This window comes from Mesocricetus auratus, unplaced genomic scaffold (assembly GCF_017639785.1).
Source record: "Mesocricetus auratus isolate SY011 unplaced genomic scaffold, BCM_Maur_2.0 Super-Scaffold_15014, whole genome shotgun sequence".
NCBI classification, from domain to species: domain Eukaryota; kingdom Metazoa; phylum Chordata; class Mammalia; order Rodentia; family Cricetidae; genus Mesocricetus; species Mesocricetus auratus.
The window spans coordinates 7461381-7484446 of record NW_024429186.1 but is presented as its reverse complement, the minus strand read 5'-3'; the positions used below and the strand labels follow the sequence as shown (position 1 = coordinate 7484446).

Below are 23066 nucleotides of genomic sequence, written 5' to 3'. Positions count from 1 at the left end.
ACAGGAAATTGGATACTGGCTGTTGAGTTCTGAACTAATTTCCTGGAGGGAAGCGATGGCCACTTCTGCCCAGATGATGACCAGCCATCCTGTCAGTGACTCAGGAGCAGCGAGGGGGCCTGAGACCAGGACCCTGAAAACCAGACACAGTGGCCTCGCAGTTAGTCTTCCCCAAGAGGCGGGGGGTGGGGTGGGGGGTGGGGTGGGGGGGTGAGGGGGGGCTGGAGTGAAGTGGAGGTCCAGCAAAGGCTGTGTTTATTCTGCCCAGACAAGGAACCTGTCTGTCCACCCACACTGCACCCACATCAGCTACTTTGGGAAAAAACAGTCAACATGGGCTTTGGGTGGGGACAGGCTGTCCAAGGCCATGACGCCCAGTCCCAAGCTCCGCTCCCACCATTAGCCACCCTGGGATTCTAGATCAGGGTCAACGGCTGACATACCTGTCAATCTTTAGAGATTAAGTAAAACTGCATGGGGGCGAGGGGTGGCAATTGCTGGCAGAGTCCTTGTCTAACACGTGGTGGTTCCATCTCTGACACTACAAAAATAAACCAACAGGTACTGCAGAAAGCTTCGCATGCCAACCTTTAAAAATCTAGACGAGGATGCTGGACAGAGGTGGAGAAGGGACCCGTGGGGAGGAAAGGAAGCCATCTCTCTCCTTGCCGCCTGCTCTGATTGGGCCATCTCTCTCCTTGCCGCCTGCTCTGATTGGGCTGCAGTGTGCCCAGGCCTTGCTAGAGACACCCATGGCTTGGTACAAAGAGATGAGCAAGGCTGGTGACTTGATCCTGTGCAGGTTATTTGGACCAGAAAGAGAGGAGGGGATCACTTTCCAGGCAGGACAGGGTGGGCAAATGTCATGTGGGTGTCCTAGAGGCCCCTGAATGATGCCAGTCTTGGTAGTGTGCACAGGAGGGCAGCCGAAGACAGACGCAGCAAGGGCGTGCGTCAAAAGCCTTCAGAGCAGCGGGGAGCAAGGGCATGCGTCAGAGGCCCTCAGAGCAGCACGCAGCAAGGCCTATGTGGGTGCCAGACACACATTTGGCACACAGACATACATGCAGGGAAAACATACATACACTTAAGGATAAGTATTTCAGAAGTTTTCAAAAGCTTTTACGGAATCTGTGGATATTAAGAGCTGACTGTATTTTAGAACTGAATATTGAGGGTTGGAAGAGCATGTATGTCCTAAGAAGTACTGCCCCAGGGAGGTGGGCAGATCCTCTGGTGATAAATGTTTGTTGTTGTTGTTTTTTGAGTACCTTTTGGAGCCTGCCCTGGAACTCACAGAGATCTATTTGCCTCTACCTCCCGAGTGCTGTGATTAAAGGCGTGAGCCACCAACGCCCGGCTGTCTGATGATAAACGTAAACTTGAGAATCAAGGTCAAGGGGAGCTCAGTCTGCTGGCCTAATGTGCCTCCAAGCAGGAAGGGGAGATAGGAGAGGACCAGCAATGGATCCCCTTCCCAAGCCTCTGTGTTGTACTAGAATACTGGCCATTGTCATGCAGCCTTTGCCAGGGCAGGAACGTATGTGGAGGTCCGTGGTGGGGGAGGCAGGACAGACGTCCATCCAAGCGACAGCCCTGAGTCTGGAGTCTGGGGCTGGAGAGGGACACTCTGTACAAGCGTGGGCACTGTATTAGGAAGGTTGCTCTGAGCAGGATCTGCAGGTGGTGACAGCCTTGTTTCAGGCCTTCTCTACAGGCGTGCCCGTGGAGCCCACTGGCTCCTCTGTGCACCTCAGCCCTCCAGGGGCTCCGCAGAGCACTCGGCCCTCCCAGGCTGATGCAGTAGGTCTGTCCTGCTCCAGGACCCCACTTGGAGCACTGGGGAATCGCTCCTGGGTGCTGCAGGCCAGCACTGATTGGATTGAATCTCAACAATCCCTAGAGGCAAGGTGAAGGAAATAGCCCTCCTTTTTCTCCTGTCCTGTGGCTGGAGAGGCAGGCACTGTTGGAGCGGGGAGAAGCCCGAAGTGCCTGAGCTGGGACACGCTGTGCAGCGTCCCGGGGGCCCTTCTAGGTGACGTGGGGGGGGGGGAGCAGGCCAGCCACACAGGTTGCCAGGCAGTGGTGTCTCTGCGGATGGGGGAGGGGGCTTCAGACCCACTCTGGCTGCCTGGGTAGAGGCATGAAGATCACCTGTGCCAGTCTCAGTAGGACAGCTATTCAGCTACAAGGCCAGAGTGGGGACAAAAACACAAGCTCTCACTCTGTCCCTATTCAAAGGAGAAAAAGCCTGCATTTCTATAGCAGAGTGACTTCATTGTGGCCTAAGAATCTGAGCCTGTCAGGACAGGTAGTGTCTCTGTGAGGCTCCTCACTGTCCCCACAGCAGTCCCTTTGTGGGCCAGGAGAGGTGGTGGCCTCCTGCCAGTCTCCTGGATACTTGAGGACACCAGTAGTCCATCATGATGCTCCCAAGCCTTGGTTTAAGGGTATCGGGTCACCTGAAGACATGGGTGGGAAGGGGACAGTGGGACTTTGTTGATGAGTGTCCTCCACTCCCATTTCTGCCGTCTTCATTCAGAGGCATCCAGAGCTCTAGGGTGTGTATCAGGTGGTTCCCAGATGCACTCATATTCAGGCGCTTGGTAGGACAAATGAAGAGCAGCATCATTTTAAGTGCTAGAAAGTGCACTATGTAAGGAAGTAAATAATACAGGGTCTGGTTGCATTGCTCAAGCTGGCCTTAGACCTGCCAAGGCTCTACTCGCTAAGTCTCTCAAGCAACTGGCTGGGGCTACAGATGCATATAACACTTGATCATGACCCTACCTAACTGCCATTCCTGTTCAATTAAACTCATCAGGAAACCAGAGCGCAGGGCCTGAAGAAATGGCTCGGAATTGCGTGCTTCCTGATTTTCCGGAGGGCTCAGTACCCACACTGTGTGGCTCACAGCTGCCACCTCCATGCCCTCTTCTGCCCTCTGAGGGCACCTGAACACACATGGCATATACTCTAATAAATGCACACACACACACATTAAAAAACAAGTGTTTTTTTAAATGCCGAATGTGCCCCTATAGTCCAAGAACTTGGGAAGCTGGCAGGAAGATAATGAGTTTGAGGCCAGCATGTGCTGCACAGTGAGATCCTGTCTCAAAGAACCCCAAACCAGCTTAATAAAATAATGACAACAACCAAATCAAACCCAAGACCAAAACCCAAATCAACCAAATAAAGCTCCTCAGAATTCCACTCTCAAAGGTAACTAATGTCGTGGCTCACATCTGCAACCCCAGCACTAGGAAGCTGAGGCAGGACTGTCATCACATTTGAAGCCAGCCTATGACACCTAGTAAATGCCAGACCATCCTGGTTTTCACTGAAACCTCCAAAACAGCAAAGCCATGATCCTTCTCTCACTGGTCCCTTGTCCAGTACAGTGCCAACAGCACAGCTGTCACCTATGCTTTCAGGCCACATGGCCACTAGGTGACCACGGGTTGGCCACATTCTGGCACCACCTACAGGCCACTTTCAGTACAAGACTTGCTGTTTTCAAAACCCTGATGGATTCAGAATGTGTTCCATTTACAGACAGCAAATGGGGTCTGGATAGGCACGTTTAGGGCTTTCTTTTTCTTTTTCTTTTGTTAACGTGATTCATCTTTAAAAAAACATGCTCTTGCCAGGTGGTGGTGGCGCACGCCTTTAATCCCGGCACTCGGGAGGCAGAGGCAGGCGGATCTCTTTTGCATTCGAGGCCAGCCTGGTTTATAAAGAGTTCTAAGACAGGATCCAAAGCTACACACAGAAACCATCTCGAAACAACAAACAAACAGAAAACCAAAAACCAAACACGCCCTCACTGTATAACAGGGCTGGTTTCCGGCGCAGGAGTGCTGAGAAGAGGCACGTGTCACCGCAGGCTCAGCTCCTCAGCCCACATGGAGAACCCACCAGTTCTGGTTTCTGTAACTGAAGAACACTTAGCAATGGGGGAAGAGCAACTGCCCAGCCTGTGCGGGAAGCATTTCCGAGGCAGATGCAACCAGCTTCACCAGTAGATGGGCTCAGTCTTCCTGAGTCCTTGCTGGCCTGGCACCCGGCAGCCCAAACTGTGCTATGCTCGAGGTTGGTGTCTACGAACAGCAGCAACTGCCAGGCTTGTTCCTGGGGGTCTGCCATTTCTAAGACCTGGTCTTGGGCATCAAGCATATCTGGGGAACCTAGAAGTATTAACTTGTCGAGCTCTTCCCCAGATTACTGGGTGAGACATGGGGAGGCCCCAAGCCCATGCCTGGTTTTTCCAACTTCACATTAGCTGGAGTCACCAGAGAGGAGTGAACCTCCATTGAAAAAATGCCTGTCAGTCGGCAGCCTGTAGGCATTTCCTTAGTGATTGGGGGGGAGGGGCTTGACTCATGGTGGGTGGTACCACCCCCTTGCTTGGTGGTCCTCGGTGCTTTAAGAAGGCCATCCCTCCATGGCCTCTGTATCAGTTCCCGCCTCCAGGCTCCGGCCTTGGCTTCCATCAATGGACTGTGATTGCTTTTGGGCAATGTTTTATCACAGCAATAGTAACTACCTTTCAGACAGGAGCTATGGGATTAGAGGAATGCACCATCATCTATCAATAAGTCAGTCAGTCTATCCATCCACGCATCCATCCGCCAGGAAGCCCAGTTTAGCCTCAAATTCATTACGTAGTTAACAAAGACTCAGAACCTTTGCCTCAACTTCTCAAGAGCTGAGATCACAGGCCTGGCTGTTGTGGAATATTATTTTAACTAGGCAAAGACGTGTTACATTTGTCTGCACTGCAGAATATTAACTGTGGAAATGTGTTACATTTGCTTATGCTATACAATATCACTTAAACTGTGTAAAGGTGTGTTACTTTTATTTACGCTGCATTTGTTTAGTTATGCTTTGTTTTTTTGAGACAGAGTTTCTCTGTATTGCTTTGGAGGCTGTCCTGGAACTTGCTCTGTAGACCAGGCTGGCTTCGAACTCAGAGATCCGCCTGCCTCTGCCTCCTGAGTGCTGTGATTAAAGGTGTGCCCTATGGCCGCTCGGCAGCATCTGTTTAATTCTAATGAATAGAGATGAGCGGTCAATAGCTAGCCAGAAAAAGGCTAACCAAGGCTGGAGGGCAGAGAGGATTAAATAGGAAGAGAAAAGTAAAAAGCCCCGAGGCTAAAGGTAGATGAGGAAGCGGTTAACTTAAGTTAAAAGGGCAAGCCAGAAAGGAGCCTAAGTTAGGCCAAGCATTCTTAGCTAAAAAGAAGTCTTTGGGAGTTGGTCCGTGGTCTAAAGAGAGAGTCTGGCACATCTGGCTTCTTTGTGAGCCAAGACTTCACTCCATAGCCCAGGGTGTTTTAGAACATGTGCTCCTGCTGTCTCACTTTCCCAAATGCCGGGTTGTAGGTGTGCACCAACACAAAGGAGGTCAGCCAACTTTTTTTTTGTTTTTTGGTTTTTTGAGACAGGGTTTCTCTGTATTGCTTTGGAGGCTGTCCTGGAACTCACTCTGTAGACCAGGCTGGCCTCGAACTCACAGAAATCCGCTCGCCTCCCAAGTGCTGGGATTAAAGGCGTGCTCCACCAACGCCCGGCAAAGGAATTTTTTTTTAAATTATTTATTATATATACAGTGTTCTGCCCAGGCCAGAAGAGGGCACCAGACTGCATTACAGATGGTTGTGAGCCACCATGTGGTTGCTGGGAATTGAACTCAGGACCTCTAGAAGAGCAAACAGCGCTCTTAACCTCTGAGCCATCTCTCCGGGACCAGCGAACTTCTAAGGGCTGGCTCTGCTTTCACTGCAAAGGTCTGCTGGGGACACGCTTACGTGCTGAGCCATCGCACCAGCCTTGCACGCACGCTGTAAGTATATGGATGCCCAAAGGGTGTGGGGTCCACGGGAGCCAGAGCCAACAAGTGTTCGTAAACTGCTTGATGGAGAGCGTCCTTTAGGCTCCTTTCCACTCATTTTTTAAATACGTTTTTGGGCCCTGGACTCCAGAACTGTGATCCTTCCTGCTCAGTTGAGATTAGTGGTGTGTGACACCATGCTTGTTTTATGCTATCATTTCAGCATTTCACAGTTTAGTGTTTTGTTTTCCTCTTACCTTCTCATTGTAAGTTAGCCTTTAAAATAATTAACATCTTCTTTCCCAAAACATGAAAACAAGATCAGAGAAGTCAGATAAGCAGAGGCCAAACAATTCAACAAATAACTAGAGAACACTGGAATTGGAGTTCACATCTAGACACTAACGGCCAATCTTTATGGCAACACACTGCTTCTCATTCTTCAGGCTCCTAAGGAAGGTGGCTCAGAGGCTCTGATGGAACCTGCTGCACTCCAAACCACTCACTCAGGGGGGGCAGAGAGCAGTAGCCACAGGGGTGGTGGTGCTCAGATACATTTATTAATGCCACATGGTATGGTACTTAGTAATTGTACAGCGATGTTCCATGTTCCCATCTAACCCAGCTTGCTTAAGTTTAGCCGTCAGGATTCATCTTGAGTCGACTCAGGGAGCGGTTGGTTAATGATGGCCATGGGCAGGAGCAGCACTGGAGCCTTCCAAAGAGAACAACAAAATCATTCAGTTTAGGAGCAGGAGCAGAATATAGTTTATTGTTTAGAGTAACAAGTCTGAAAATTCATTTTCAATGCTACAAAACAGAATGGGGGCTGGGCACGGGCACACACCTTTAATCCCAACACGTGGGAGGCAGAAGCAAGAGGATCTCTGAGTTCAAGGCTCACCATGGTTTATATAGTGAGCTCCAGGTCGGCTAAGCTGACACAGTGAGACCTTGCCTCAAAAACAAAATAAATTCCTGCTCCAATCCAACTGAAAACAAACCAAACAAAAAACCCCACCCAGAATGGGGGTGAGGTAGCCACTTCTATGTGAACACTCAGCACAGTTCCATGTCTATGCAACTGAGGCTGATGTAGTAGTCTACCTACAGGAGCAGAGAAAGGTCTCCCTGCAAAAGCTCAGAAAGCCAGTTCTGGGTTTGTGTAAATCTCAAATGATCAGTTTCAGTGGCACCAGAGAAAGAGTAAAGAGACACTCAGTGCTAGGGCACAAATTTAGCAGACACTGTCCTCCAAAGGTACACTGGAACAGGAATGTCAGTAGCATGCTGACCCAGCTAGTCCGTGCCCCCCTACTAGTGGCATCCATCAGCCACCCACTTTCTCTGTCACTGCTGGAAGCGTTACTTGGCCCAAAGGGATGCACGCTGTTTTGTTTCTTAGCATTAACTGCAAACGTCACGATCTTTAGTATCTTCACTGTATCTTAGCTATGATGGCCTTATTCAATCCCCAACCATTCCAAGAAGCAGAAATCTTACCTTTCAAAGCTTTACTTCTTTTATCTAGAACAGAAGGGAAAATGAGTTACACCAGTGCCCCACAGAAGTGCTCAGTCGGTGACTGCAGGCTTCACAGACTGGGTGAAGCACTATAGCATGCTCTCAGCTAACTTATGGCTGTGTGTCATTGCTTTTTCCCAAACTAGCACACAAAGTAGGAGGTTTCATTACAACAGGCAACCCTCCTGCGTCAAGTCCTGCTCACGCCTTCCTCCTCTCTGCCCTCACTGCTTTCCTCTCCCCTCCCAGCTGGTCTCTGCCTTCTGCTGCAGCCTCTTTTTACTTTCACAGCAGGCGTCTATGCATAAGCAGACTGTGCATGAGAGAAACTGCGTAATATTTGTCTTTCTGACATCTCATTTAGCAGGATAATCTTTACTTCTATTCATTTTCCTGTAAGTAGCATTTTTTTTCTTTTATGGCTGAATGAAATTCCACTGTGCATATCTATTAATAGTTTTTTCAGTCTAAACTCTTCCAACAAGGGTTATTTCAGCTACTTTACTCCATATTCTTTTTTATCCATTCTTTTGTTAATGGATATCTAAGATCACAGTTCTGGGCCACCTAGATGGCTCAGCAGGTAAAAGCACTTGCTGTACAAGCCTGATGACTTGAGTTCAACCCCTGGAACCCACATAGGTGAAGGAGAGAACCAACTGCATACCTCTGCATACATGCTATGGCGCATACACACACATCATGTGTATGTACATGCACAGGACAATAATTTTCCAAAGTTATAGTTTCTTAATAAATTGTGATTTTTTTTAAAAGTCTGAAACACCCACCCTGACAACTTCAAAGAAAACATAAACCTACCAGCACTCCTGATTTTATAAAGGATGAAGGTCATTAACCCCATTCCTGCCCAAATTTCCTGGTAAACCTGGGTATAGTAGGGTTTCATGGGGACCCAGACATTCCTGATGAGGCTCTGAAGCATCTGAAAAAGAGATAAGCATTAAGGTGACTGCTGGCGTACACCTAATTGGCAAGATAGCTTCACCATTGCTACCTGACAGAGTGTTATTCTATTCCAACTCCTCACACCCCTCCAGTTCCGGGCCAGCAGGCTCCCCCACAAGCCTATCTGCCACTAACGCGAGCCCCAAGTCATGTATTACTTTTTTGGCCTTTGGGTGGAATACTCTTTTCAGCATTATTAGCATTTCAAGTTGGAAAAAACAAAGCAAAACAAAAACGAATGAACGAAGAAAACCAGGGCCAGGAGTGGTCATTTCTGTAGGAAACAAATACCCAGGTCTGGTAAACCTCTAGTCGTCCTGAGATTGATGGATGAATATAGAAAAAATGGTACACGATGAGCCAAATGATAGCTCTCAAAGTAATGTTTCCCATTTCTTTTACAACTTACTACACATTCCAAACTAGATGCTCTCATTCTCAATGAGGTTCTGAAACCTGACTCCAACAGCTGCCAGGGATATCCAGCTCTGCCTGAGCCCTTCTCAATTGACTTGGAAACCCCTGCTCTACATCATTACCGCACTCAGAATTCTACCTTTCAGTGTTCTCTGGCTTACCACAACCCTCTGTCAATCTTATAGTACAGATCCTCAAAAAAGCTCAATCTTGGGCTGGAGAGATGGCTCAGAGGCTAGGAGTACTGGCTGCTCTTCCAGAGGTCTTGAGTTCAATTCCCAGCAACCACACGGTGGCTCACAACCATCCATAATGAAACTTGGTGCCCTCTCAATCTTGTCAAAGGCCAGTGGCTGCCCGTGATTACTGAAATCCGGACCATATCCTTCAGCAAAAGGGAAGGGCACGTGTGCTAACGGAAGGGACAGGGCGAAGCCGGGCTACTGGAAAGGGAGAGGCACCTTCAGCAGAAGCGCTGATAATGAACTTGAAGATCAGGGAGGCGTACAGCCGCCCAGATACAAACCCCGCTTTCAACCACTCATTTAGATCGGCTCATGTGTATAACAGGGACAGTAGAGCAGTTTTACATCAAGGGGTGGCTACAACACTTGAGTTAGTGTATGTTAAATTCACGCAGCACCTGGTATCCTGTCAAAAGTGCTTGTTACATAGAACGTTACTGTTGAACCAGGGAGGCAGGGAAGATGTGCACACCATTTAGGGCCTTGAGATTAGATTCTCATCTATGGATTTTCCCCAGGGGGTGGAGATGGCTCAGCAGGTCCTGGTCTCAGAATCTACATGGTGGCTCACAACCATCTGCAATGTAACCCCAGTTCCAAGGGGTCTGACACCGCCTTTTGACCTTCAAGGGCGCACACAGAATGTACATTCTTACATGCAGGCAAAACATATACCTAAATAACACCATTTACTGTTTGACAGACTTCTGTACTACCTCCCAACCCCCCAAAGCTACCCATGATCCAAACAAGACTAGATCATAGCAAATCTGGTCCACACTCCTAATTAGTATAGGAACCTAACTCTCTGGCCTTGCCTCCTGCTCTCGACTGTAGGAATGAACTTAAACTGAGGAATGGCCTGAAGGTTAGCTAGCCCAGAGAGTTAACTCATAGGGTGGGGCGATTATATTCTCCTGGCCTGTGTATCTGTCCCTAAATACCTCCCAATATTTGTATCCTAATGCTCTAACTGACAGTCCAGACTTGGAAAGCCTTCGGAGGTGGCCTCTGGAAAGTTGAAGAACCCTAGCCATCAAGAGAGTGGAGGGGCAGCTCTGCCAGACAGGCAAGGACTCAGAGAGCGTTGGAGAGGACCAGTGGGTTAGAACTCTGGGGACCCCAGCTTTGTTCTCAACTTCAGGAATTCCCTAAATCTCCTGGGTCAGGTGTGTCTCTATCAAACAGGGACTTCCTGCTTGCTCCACAGGGCCCTTGAAATATCAAGGATCCAGTCCAGTACCTGGTGCAGAGTAAGCACTCAGTAAATGACCAAACCAGTAACAAGGAATTGCTACAGAAACTTAACAGAAAGCAGTAATCCCTAGGTTACTGGGATCCTGAGGAGGGACTGAAGGAGATTTCCTCTCTTCCTCTCCGAGGCTTCGTAGAAGTGTTAAGAAGTGGTGTCAGGCAGGGTGTTGGTGGCACACGCCTTCAGTCCCAGCACTCGGGAGGCAGAGGCAGGTGGATCTCTGTCAGTTCCAGGCCAGCCTGGTCTACAGATCGAGTTCCAGGAAGCCTCCAAAACAATACAGAGAAACCCTGTTTTGAAAACAAAACAAAAATCCCAACCAAACCAAAAAGAAGTGGTACCTAGGCCAGGCGGTGGTGGAGCGCACCTTTAATCCCAGCACTTGGGAGGCAGAGACAGGTAGATCTCTGAAAGCTCAAGGCTAACGTGGCCTACAGAGTACTAGGACAGCCAGGAACTCAGAGATCCGCCTGCCTCTGCCTCCCGAGTGCTGGGACTAAAGGCCAACGCCACCCCACCGCCCGGCTGCCTGCAAAGTTTTTGAAAATTAAGTAACAGCAAGGTATTACCTGGCAGTACACTGGAAAGAGGAGACATGTGACAGTCTGAGGTTTATTATGTGGCTACATACAACTTCGAACATCCGCCCCTTGCCAAAGCCCAACCTGGATGAAACCCGCGGCATAAAAGGAAAAAAAAAAAGGCACTAACTTTGGAGTGCTGTTTCTTGGCTTGGATTCTAGCCGCATCACTAACTAGTTGAGTAACTTGGGGCAGGCAACAGGATGCTCACAGTTGATGGTGGCATGCCCGTCTCCTAAAGCCTATGGTTACACAGGTCCATTCACGGGTCAGTGCCAGGGAAAGGACATGGCTAGCGCTCACTGAGGTGGGCCCCCACCAGAACCTAGGCCCGGGACACCACCTCTGTGACGATTCCAGGCGCCTCCCCTCAAAGTCTTGAGGAATAATCCCTCCTGTATCAGAATAGCGAAAAGATCCCAGAGCTCACCCTCACAGACCCTTGTAAATCTGAAGGACCAGCAACAACCCCTCCCCCCGCACAACCGGGGAGGCCGACTCCAGAAGCGACATCTTTGCAGTCTGGAGACCCGACCGCCGTGCATTGATTGCCTCAGTCGGCATGGCTGAGCCCGGGGCATCTTCCTGGCGGGCTGGAGGACTGCCCCCTGGGCACAAGCTTGCAGTCGTGGGGAGCCCCGGGACCCTGCTTGCCGTCCGCGGCGCGGGGACCGACCCAAGGTCAGCGAGGATCGCCGAGTCCCTGGCCTGCGCTCCCGACCGACCCTGGCCCCACCGCACCCCGTCCCGGCCGCTCTCCAGCCCCCGCTGTCGGGGACACAGGAAAAAGCCCAGGCCCGGCACTTACCTCGCGGTACCAGGGCCACAGGCTACACCAGATTTCCACAAGCTTGGGAAAGGTCACTGAGCACGCAGGCGCCGCGCGGGGCCCGTCGGGAAAGCGGAAGGAGCGGAGGCGCCGGCTGCGGACTCTCCCGCGCCTGCGCACCACAGCGCCCCCGGTGGCCACCCCCGGGTGCTGCAAGCTCGGGCGGGGGTTGGCCGGTTTGCGGGAACACTGGGCTTTCAAAGCTGAAAGCAGCAGACAAAATGACCTTCAGGAAAACAAGCAGAAAGCACCCTTTGCAGGGCTGATGCCTTTAACGCCAGCGCTCGGGAGGCAGAGGCAGCAGGGTTGTCATAAACTTTCAGGATAGCCGGGGCTACGGTGTGAGACTGCTGCAAAAACCTAAGCAAAAGTCAGGTGTGATGGCGCACGCCTTTAATCCCAGCACTCAGGAGGCAGAGGCAGGAGGATCTCTGTGAGTTCAAGGTCAGCCTGGTCTACAGAGCGAATTTCAGGACATCCAGAGCTGTACAGTGACCGCATCTCAATAAATAAATAGATAAATAAATACATAAATAAATAATAAAAAAAACGCAAAGCAAAGGCCGGGCATATAGGCACAGGTCTTAATCCTAACACTTGGGAGACAAGAGGCACGGGGTGGGGGTGAGGTGAGGGATTGGAGGGGGCCTTTCTGGAATTTGACACTAGGGTATTATAAATAGCAAACAAAAAACCAGCAAACAACACCAAAAGGAAACAAAACAATAAAGAAAAAAGGAAGCCCTCTTGATTTTTTAAAAAATTTTTACTTTATTTCTGAGATAGGGTTTTTCTGAGTAGTCCGGAACTTGCTATGTAAATCAGGCTGCCGGCGAATTCAGAAATTTGCCTGCCTCTGCCTCCTGAATACTGCGATTAAAGGTCAGCAACATTACACCAGGGTTTTTTGTTGTTGTTGTTGTTTCTTGCCATTTCAACCAGGATTGCTAATTTTTTGCGCAGCATATTTGATTAAGTGGCTATTGTGAGCATCGTAACTATCCTTAAAAGATGTTGTAAAGTTATGTAACGACTTCTGCAGGAACTACAGGGACTGGATCTAGCAGTTTTTTGTTTTTATTTAATTTATTATGTACTCAGTATTCTGCCTGCATGTATGTCTGTAGGCCAGAAGAGGGCACCAGATCTCATTACGGATGAGGTTGTTGGGAATTGAACTCAGGATCTCTGGAAGACCAGACGGAGTGCTCTTAACCCCTGAGACATCTCTCCAGCCCCCCACAGCCTGGCTTTTTTTTTTTTAAATAAGCATGCTAGGTGAGTGCGGCGGGCATATAATCTTAGCACTTGGAAAGCAGAAGATGATTAGGGCTTTAAGACCATCCTGGGCTACAGGAGACCCTGTTTCTAAAAACAAACAAAAAACCAAAAGGACACTCTTGTTGGTTTATTTTTGAAAAGACTTATTTTTATGTGTATGAGTGCTTTGTCTGTGTACCAAGTGTGTGCCTGGTGTCCTCCGAGGTCAAAGGGGAACATGGGATATCCTGTGACTGTAATTATGAATGGTTGTGATCTACCACATCAGTGCTGAGACTTGAACCTGGGTCTTTCAGAAGAGCAACAAGTGCTCTGAATCATGGAGGCATCTCTCCAGCCCCATACTTCTGCTTAAAGAACTACTAAAACCTCAGCAGACACTGGAAAAACAACTCATCTATTGAATTAAAACAAACTGGGGTGGGGTTGAGGATTTATCTCAGCTGTAGAGAGCTCGCACAAGCTCAAGGCCCTGGGTTTTGTTCTCAGCTGGGGGCGGGTGGGTGAGGGAGACAAAATAACAAAAAAGGAAAAAAAAAGGCAGGTGGTGGCCCATGCCGTTAATCCGGGCAGAGGCAGGCAGATCTCTGTGAGTTCGAGGCCAGCCTCGTACTAATCAAGTTCCAGGATAGCCAGGGCTTTACACAGAGAAACCCTGGCCCCAAAACAAAGCAAAACAAAACACCCAAAGCAACCAAACAAGCAAAAACCTAAAAGAACAAATTGGGTATGTTTAGCTATTACAGAAGTAGAAGACAGGATAAATAAAGGAGAAAAACAAGAGAAGACAAAAGATGCCTCACAGAAGGAAAAGTCCACAGCATCAGCCAAGGGCAGCTGGTATTGTTTCTCCCCTCCTTTCTTTTCTTTCTTTACCCTTAAAAACTTTTACTACGGGGATATGAAGTGGGGCGGGGGGATGGGGGTTAGGGGCTGGGGGCGTGGGGTGTGTGTGAGGGTGATCCAAAGCGCCACAGCATTCACGTGGAAGTCCCGGCATCACATTCAAGGGGTTAGGCACCTTTACCCACCAAACTGTCTAGCTAGCCCGCCTTGGTTGTTGTTGCTTTCAATTTAAAAATGACTATTATTTTATATATACAGGAGTTTTGCCTGCATATATGTATGGCCCCAAGCAATTCTCCTGCCTCAGTCTTTCAAGTGCTGGAGTTACAGGAGTGAGCCAGTGTGGACAGCGTCTTTCTCTCGTGGTGCTGGGGATGGACCTGGGACATCCCACAATGTAAGAGTGCTACAACTGAGCTTTCCCCTCAGCCACACAGCTAACCCGGTCTTGGGGAGCAGGGTAGACATATTTAAAGAGCTAATAGCTGATTGGGAATTTCCCGAAAGGAATTCTAAGAAAAGTCTTACTGAAACCAGTCAGGCAGAGAAATGAAACCCAAGACCGGGGCTAGGGTTGTAGCTCAGGGGAAGGGTGTCTGTTTAGCAAGTGCCAGTCCGCCTGGTTCGATTCCTGGCACCACCAAACAAGATGACCCTAACAATGATGGCAGTGACTGCCCATCTAGGATCCCGTTGATAGGAGAAGCAGCACTTAGCAAAGGTGAAACGCAGTTCTGAACAAGTTAAAGATGAAGGAATACTTACCACAGATCTACAGTAAGTTTATTCAGGCAAGAGAAAACAAGCTCGGATCAGAGGATGGGGATGCAGGGAAGAGTGCAGAGCAATGACCCTAGCCCTGCTTTGGAGGGAAAGGGGCTTTGGATCCAGAAGCTGCATGAAAATTTGCAGCTTGTTATTTTAGGGTACTGAGTCTCCAGGCTCAGAGGTTTCTAAGGCCTCCGAGGCTGTTTTCATCACAATAGTTAGTATTTGTCTTTTCTTGCTAGAATTCTCTTATGTGCACAATGGAATTTTCCAGAGGCTGTGAGACTTGTGATATCACACTGCCTCACAGAGATGGAAAAGCTGCTGTTTTTCATTCAGAGAGGCACTAAGGGACTGGTGAAAATTACTAAGTGTCACTCTGGGGCTGGAGAGATGGCTCAGCAGTTGAGAGCAGCAGCTGTTCTGAAAGAGTTGCCAGAATATGGTTCCCAGCACGCATGTTTGGCAGCTCACAAGGTGCCTGGATCTCCAGCTAATCTAATGCCCTCTTCTGGCTACTGGCACAAAATATACATGTGCACATACATGTAAATAAAAACTTTTTAAAAAGTCACCCTTATATTTTTGATTGTGAGCCTAGCCTTTAACGGCTGAGCGATCTCTCCAGCCCAAAAAGTGTCACTCTTACATATGAGTTTTTTGGAAAATATAGTGATTTTCATAAATAGTATTGCCTGACAACAGATGAGGTCTGGATTGCTATTTTAAATTCATCAATGTTTTAATAAACAGTTTAATAAAACATTCTAATTAAGGCAATTTGGAGAGGAAAGGGTTTATTTCAGCTTATACTAAAAGTCACAAAGTAACCACTGAGGGAAGACGCAGGAGGCGGGAACCGCTGAGAGAGTGTTCACTGGTTTACATTCAGTCCCACGTGGAATGGGTCATCCATGTGGGCTGGGCCTCACACACCAATCATCAATCGAGACAATCTCGGACAGACATGTGGGCAGTCCCTCACTTAAGACTCCCTGAGATAACCCTCAGCTGTGCCGAACTGACGGCTGAAGATCATTTGCACACATCAAACCTTTCTTGGTTATAATCTCCCATAGATATAAACCATAAACAAAAGCTCTTTAGGTTCCCAAGTCACTACGAGTACACTATGAGTAGTGTAAGAAGGGTCTTGGAACCTAAATCAGGTTTAAGATGTAGTTCAAAAAGAATATTTTATTTCGATAAACTCTTACTGTGTTGCTCAGGCTGGTAAACGCCCAACAATTCCTCCGTCTTGGCCCCCCAAGTGCTAGGATTACAGGTATGAGCTAACAGGAAGAGCATCATAGCTATTTGAAGACGAAGTTGCAAACAGGACAAGAGCTTTTAATGTAATTTTAGGTCCCAAACACTGATAACATATTTGAGTGAATCTGTCCCAGCAGATTCACTCAAAGCGCCTAATGCAGTGTTCCGAGGCTAAAAGCTCGGGCGAACTTTAAGCGCATTCTCCTGCTTTGTGCAGAGAGCTGTTTAATAGTTCCTCCATTGCTAAATGCTGTCAGCTGTTACTCCACTGCTAAATGTTGCATCCCGTGTTCTCTCAGAACCTCCAGCTGCTCTGTGAAGAAGCCAAATCTGCCCCAAAGGCCAAGGCCCGAGAGCTACTCATAGTCTTTGCATGAGCGCTGACCACCTAGAGCCTTTTAAGAACTGCCTGATTCCAAGAGGTCCCCGTGAGCTTTGATCTTTGGGTCACGTGGGAAGAGAACACCAAGGACCATCATGCAACCTTGTTTGGGCCAACGAGATCCTTGTTCAGCGACTGCTCAGATGCCCCTGGGGAGTAAAGCTATAATCTCCGAGGCTTGCGGCCCAGCTCAGGCTGAGGCCAGCCCTTCCTTGTAGGGTTCTAGGCCAGGCTGGCCGCAGGAGCGCTGTTAACTATTATCAGCACCCGCCCGAACTGTGCAGGTCCTACCATCAAGCCCGCTAGAAGCGGGTCACCTGACTCCAGCTGTCCCAGCAGGCCTCGCGAGGAGGCAGTAGCTGCTCACAGGCCCCGTGGGCACGAGGCAGGAGGGCGCAGCACGTGCAGGGCCTGGCCCCTCCCTATTGCGTGGCGCAGTCTGATTGGACGGCCTCAACAGGGGGAGGGGCAGGGCTTCTGGAACGGTCGTTGTGGCGCGCCGGGCAAGGGGGGCTTCAATTGAGGCTTTTGCCACCTTTGGAGCCGGGCAGTTGAGGCAGCTCCTGGGCGCCGAGGATGTTGCGCAAGCTCACGGTCGACCAGATCAACGACTGGTTCACCATAGGCAAGACTGTGACCAATGTGGAGCTGCTGGGCTTGCCGCCCGCCTTCCCTGCTGAGGCAGCCCGGGAGGAGCTGCAGCGCCCGGATGCAGCCCCCGGCGAGGCCCCTGTGGTCCAGGCCCAGGTTCCAGGTCCAGTTGTGGCCACAACACCGGCCCGGCCAGCTTCAGCCTCCGGGAGGTAGGGAGACCGGGAGGGTCTTGTGAGGGCGGGACTAGCAGGTGAAGAGCATCATGTAGCTCGAGCCCTCAGCAGACAGGTGCCTGCCCAGGTTTTCCTGCAAGAAGCCGAGCCTCCCAAGAATTCGGTGGTTTGTTTGTTGGTTTATTTACTTATTTTAATTCCCTGCTTGCTTTTGGCTTTTCCTTCCGAAACAGGGTCTTGTGTGTAGCCCAGCCTGGCCTCAATTTATAACCTTGTATTTCTCATCTCCTGGCCTCCACCTCCCCGAGTCTTGAGATTACAGGTGTATGCTCCCAGCCCCAGGCCATAGACTGCTTTGAAAGTCTTCATTGCAAAGATTCTTTGTGTGTGTGTGTGTCTGATAGTGAGTGGCCTTCCACTATGTCGGCTCCTGGGGATTGAACTCGGGTCATTGGAATTGCTGGCAAGTGCCTTTACCCAGCTGAGTCCTCTCACTGACCCAGGTGCTGCCTCTACTCTCCTGTCTAGAGGTTTATTTATTTCTGAGAAGGGGGTGGGGCTAGTGCTGGGGTTAGAGGTCATTTTGAGCCACCTGACCTGTGTGCTGGGACTGAAACTCCGGTCCTCTGTAAAACAATTATACACTTTTAATCCCTGGTCCTTCTCTCTAGACTCCCCAGACTCTGGCTCCTGAAGTTAGTTGTAGGTTTCCAGAAACCTTGTGCAGTTACCAAAATGTCTTCTTCCTTCTGTATTTCCTACTGTCCTTAACGTACATGCATTGGGGTGGCAAAGGGTTATTATCCAGACTCCTCGATTGCCACTACGGTCTTTCGTGGTGTTGCACACATGGCGTGTGTGTGTGTGTGTGTGTGTGTGTGTGTGAGAGAGAGAGAGAGAGAGAGAGAGAGAGAGAGAGAGAGAGAGAGAGAGACAGAGAGAGAGAGAGAGAGAGAGAGAGAGAGAGAGTGAACATGTAAGCAGGTAAGTTATGATCTGCTTGTGGAGGTCAAAGGACAGCTTTCTGCAGCACTCTTGTTCTACCATGTTGGCTCAGGTTTTTTCTTGATTCTGTTTATTCTATGCCAGCTGGTTGGAGGGCTTCTAGACAACTCTCCTGTCTCTGCCCTTTCCTTACCATAGGAGTGCTGGGATTACAGATGAGTGCCACTTTATTGGGCATTTTATGTGGGTTCTAAGAATGGAACTCAAGTCATCAAGCTTGTGTGGCAAGACAGGGTTTCTCTGTGTAACAGCTCTGGCTGTCCTGGAACTCACTATGTAGATGAGGCTGGCCTTGAACTCATAGGGATTCACCTGCATCTGACTCCCAAATACTGAGATTAAAGGCATGAGCCACCACTGCCCAGCTAGTGTTTTAATTTTTAAAAGTTATTCTTCTTGCTTCTGTCCTTGTAGAGTCAAGTACAACCTTTAGATCTTTGGGGTAATTTTTTTTTGGAGGAAACTGGCACACAGAGAATGGCTAATTTATGTTTTTTTCAGACTTTATTTCCTTGAATTACTCTGGTAAATCTTAAGCCCTACTTAAGATTCTACAACTGCCTTAGGCTTTCCTGGAGAATTGTAATGTTTTAATTTATTTTGACACTGGAACTAAATGTTTTTTGACCTTGTCAGAAACTAAAAGTATAGATTCATTTGCCATTTTAATTTCTAAGGAACACTTTTTTCCATATATTTTTTATTTAAATTTAGAAACATGCTTGCTTCACATGTCAATCCCAGCTCTCTCTCCCACCCACCCCTCCTCCCCTGTCCCTCCACCAGTCCTCTCAGTCCCCCACCCAATCCCCACACTGTTGGGGATTCCCCCTTGTCCGGTCAGCGGTCTTTGTGGGTTCTAAGGAACAATTTTTAAACTGAGACCTGTTAAACCAACAGTGAATTTTCAGAGCAATGAAATGACAAAAGGTAAAAGTGTCATTAAAAAATAGACTGGCACATACCAAATTTACATTGTCAAATTGCCATAACTGTTTTAACTCGCCTGCCTAATGCGTTACTAGCAGTGCTTTTCTGAGAGGTGGCATTTCTCTGCGGTGCCTTCCTGGACTCTACATACACGCATGTCTGCTGTGGTAGGCACTCGGACAGAATGCAGCTACGACATTTAGTCCTTACATCAATGCTTTGACGTTATTGGACTCTTAGCAGTTAATCATCTGCGCTGATTTTATAAGGAAAAATAGACTTGGTTGGCAAAGTGACATGCCTAATTCCTGTGGCAGAGTGTGCTGCAACCTCTGAACATGCAGTGTTACATGGGACAAGCTTCTTTTTAAAAGATGTGTTTTATGTGTATGAATGTTTTGCCTGCATGTATTGCTTATACCATGTGAGTGTCTGGTATCCAAGGAGGCCAGAATAGGGGGTTGGATTCCCTGAAACTGAGTTTTAAATGGTTATAAGCCACTGTGTGGGTGCTGGGAATTAAGCCTAGGTCCTCTGGAGAGCAGCCAGTGCTGTTAGCCTCTGAGCCTTCTCTTCAGTCCTGGAAAAAGGGATTTTGCTGGTATAATTAAGATTAGATATTTTACTGTGTGGTATGTATGCATGCAGGCACACATATAGGCACACATATGTATTTGTATCGGTGTGTGTGTCACAGCATGCATGTGGAGGCTGACTTACAGGGATCGATTCTCTCCCTGCACTGTGTGGGTTCTGGGGACTAAATTCAGATTGTCAAGGTTGTCTGACAGCACTGATAGCAAACGTCTTTACACTCTGAGCCATTTTGTTGGTACCAGACCTTTTTTTTTAAATTGGTGTCCTTGAATAGAGCACGTTGTCCTCTATGGTATCGTTGTGTTATTGTCAGAAGGTCTTTGGACTCAGCCTTTGACTCTTCCCTGGATCTCTAGCCTGCTTGCCTACCTGTAGTTACTGAACGTGCTCTTTTATGATTGTGTGAGCTGATTCCTTAGAATAAATCTCTCCAAACACATGCTTACAGGCATTTCTCTAAGGATTCCTACTATATCAAGCAAAAGGTGTTTAGACTAGTATGGAGAGGAGAGGTGAGAGGGACAGTTGTATTTGAGATATTTCTTTTCTTCTTTTAGTTTTTCGAGACAGGGTTTCTTGGTGGCTTTGGAGGCTGTCCTGGAACTAGCTCTTGTAGACCAGGCAGGTCTTGAACTCACAGAGATCCGCTTGCCTCTGCCTCCCGAGTGCTGGGATTAAAGGCGTGCATCCTCACAGCTGGGAATATGCTTTCTTAAGCTTGGGGATTGAACCCAGTGCCCTATGCATGCCAGCTAAGTACACACTGAGCCCCATCCCAACCCTTGGACATGTTCTCATGATAGGGACAGCACTTTATAGCAGGGCCAGAAATAGAATGTGAGCCGGGCAGTGGTGGCGCACGCCTTTAATCTCAGCACTTGGAGGCAGAGCAGGTGGATCTCTGTGAGTTCAAGGCCAGCCGGTTTACAAAGTGAGTTCCAGGACAGCCAGGACTGTCACACAGAGAACCCTGTCTCAAAAAACTGAAAAAAAAATGTGACCAAGTGCCAATTTGTCATAGGTGACACAGGTTTCTGTCAGAGCAATTAGAAGGTGTTGCCATAAAAAACCAAGAGAAGCCTTTGAAAGACCTGGTATCTGGGGGAGGGGGACTATCACACTGATTTGATTTGAACAGGTAAACTTTGACTTGACAGTTAGCCATAAATGTGGTTCAGGGGTTGAGAGGTCAGGCTGGAATTTACGTTGGGTAAGAGTCTAAGCTGGGTGTGACGGGGGCACTGAGATGGGATGGTAGGTCTCAGGGGATGTAGGGAAGGGACCGCAGCTGATCTCCGTGTCTGGACTTGAGAGGTTAGCAAGATGGACTGAGCAGAGAGATCTGGGGGGCAGTGGAAGGAGCAGGGGAGGCCATGGGGTGAGGCCGCCTGAGCAGAGGGTGTCCTGCTCATGCATGTGTCTCTGCACATTCTTGGAGTTGTTTTATGTGTTGTTTCCCGTGGAAAATTCAACAGAATTCTACTGTGTGCAGCCGCAGACATACAGTAGACACTGAGGTATTGGAATGAATGAAATGCCTGTTAGATCCCAGCTATTGTTCTGGACAGCAGAGTTGTTCCTGTCTAAAGAGGGATGTGACCCCTCCAAGTGTGGCTGAAGGGAGGGCGCTTTGTTTTGTTGTAGATACGAGGGAAGCACAGCCAGAGACATCTGGAAGAGTCCAGAGCAGGGGGAGAAACAGGTCGTGTAAGCATGGCCAGCAGACTGGACCATGCCGTGAGAGGGGTGGAGGAAGAGAGAGAGAGAGGAGAGAGGGAGAGAGAGAGAGAGAGAGAGAGAGGGGGGAGAGAGGGGGAGAGAGGGGGAGAGGGGGAGAGGGGGAGAGGGGGAGAGGGGGAGAGGGGGAGAGGGGGGAGAGGGGGAGAGGGGAGAGCGCCAAGGGAGCGGATGGCTGAAGGGGGGGTTACGTGGGAGTGTGGGGCAGGGAAGCCATGGTCCCGGAGGTAAGTTGAGGCAGGGCTGAGTGAGAAGAGCTGACCAGAGCCTGAAGGCTGGCACCACTCTGCTGTGCTCATAGGCACCATGGACAGCAGCCATGTGTGATGAGGAGTGGCTGCTTTGGTGTCAGAATCGAGAGTAGCATTTCCTTTGTACCTAGCAACTTTCTGACTCTGCCTTGACTGACTCATAAGGCGTACCTTATTCTCCTGGCCATATGGCTGATTTCCCTAAGGATGGTTCGAGGCTATGTAAGTGTGCAGTTAACCGGGTGTGAAAACAAGAATGTGTGTCCAGAGTAAGAGGGTGGCTCACTGTTCATACATTACCATCCTGCAGGAGTGCATGTCTGTTGCTGGCATTACTGCAAGATCCGTACATCTTTGATCTGGCTTCTCTTGGTTTACTGTTCTAACACCTAGAAGAATGTCTGGCATGAGGCCAATGCTCATTTACTATTTATAGAATGAACCGGTTTTCATACCAACACTTTCACCTAAGGTTAAATACGTGAGTGATTTTCTGAGGGATATTACTATTGGATGCACTTGAATTCTTATTTGTGGCCCCTCTGTATCCAGTGCATGCCTGAATCTGCCGTGATCTACTGATGCTGCCAGGCTCCTGCCCTGCTCTTATCTTGCAGCTTCTGCATTTGCTCTTGTGAGTGGATGGCTCTCCCCTTGTTTGCGTGCGCGTGTGTGCGCGTGCGTGCGTGTGTGCGTGTGTGCATGTGTGCGCGCGCGTGTGTGTGTGTGTGTTCCTGCAATGGGCTCCTATTAGGGCCTCTTCAAATTTATCTGCTCCTCGGAGAAGTTCCATGTTCTCCAGAGCTAAAGAGCTCTTCCTCTGCCTCCCTCCCTCCCTCCCTAGTTTCTCTGGTCAGTTTCAACAGTTTTCCTTTTCTGAGCACTTCCTGGACTCCCAAGCTCTTCCTGTGTTAACAGCTACCAGCCTTGTCACTCATCTTTGTATTCGCCTGTTTCTTCTGGCTTTGGACTCTCCCCATCCCAAGGAAACCGGGATGATAAATGAGATCCTGGCTTGTGTAACTAACTGGATGGTAGGTAGTTTTGTCATCTGCGCTAGTTGAAGAGCGTGAAGAATTGTGCTGTGTGTTAGATGCAGTTTCAGTGATAATGGACATCTGGCTTGTTCCTCTTTTGAGTTTGTGTGCATCTGTGTGGGTCAGAGGCTAGTCTGGGGTTTGTGCATGTGTGTGTTTGTGTGTATGCTATGGCACATGTGTGGAGGTCAGAGTGCAACTCAAAGGAGTCAGTTCTCTGTGCCTCTTAAACTCAGGCTGTCAGGTTTGTTGGCAAGTGCCTTTACCAGTGAGCCATCTCGTCTGCCCTATTAATATTTTATTTTTGAAGACGGTCTCTTATTGGCCTGGAGCTTATCAAGGTAGGCTAAGCTGGCTGACTGGCCAGCAAACCCTAGGGGTCTACCTGACTCTGTCTCCTTTCTCCTTAGATCTGCTTTTAGAGTGTATGCTACATGCTCAGCCATTCTATGTGGTTTCTGGGTGTCAAATTCAGCACTCAAGCTTGCACACAAGTGCATTACAAAAAGAGCTATTTTCTACCCTACCCCAAC

At 48.8% G+C, this 23066-nt stretch overlaps 2 protein-coding genes across 5 annotated transcripts in view; one reads left to right on the top strand and one right to left on the bottom strand.

Moving 5' to 3' along the window:
- Nucleotides 1-6377: 6377 nt before the first annotated feature.
- Atp5mj (ATP synthase membrane subunit j) lies at nt 6378-14682 on the bottom strand. 3 transcript variants are annotated; one of them, XM_040742381.1, is made up of 4 exons: nt 14553-14682; nt 8186-8309; nt 7343-7366; nt 6378-6554 (listed from the first exon to the last, which is right to left on the bottom strand). In XM_040742381.1, exons 2-4 carry the CDS (start codon nt 8307-8309, stop codon nt 6520-6522), a joined length of 183 nt encoding a protein of 60 aa, XP_040598315.1. In that variant the 5' UTR covers nt 14553-14682; the 3' UTR covers nt 6378-6519. The 3 variants fall into 3 exon arrangements, with proteins under 3 accessions (XP_040598315.1, XP_012967537.1, XP_040598314.1); XM_013112083.3 differs by lacking the exon at nt 14553-14682 and adding an exon at nt 11640-11788; XM_040742380.1 differs by lacking the exon at nt 14553-14682 and adding an exon at nt 10961-11091.
- A 2000-nt stretch (nt 14683-16682) lies between these two features.
- The window catches only part of Tdrd9 (tudor domain containing 9), an 86590-nt gene continuing 80206 nt past the window's right edge, over nt 16683-23066 (top strand). The window contains exon 1 of one of the 2 annotated variants that reach the window (XR_005876087.1): nt 16683-17012. Coding sequence is in view for 1 of the 2 variants with exons in the window: in XM_040742379.1 (XP_040598313.1) it covers nt 16786-17012 (227 nt within the window). In the remaining variant the exon portion in view is untranslated. The remainder of the gene's footprint in view (nt 17013-23066) is intronic. The other variant, XM_040742379.1, reaches the window with a different exon arrangement.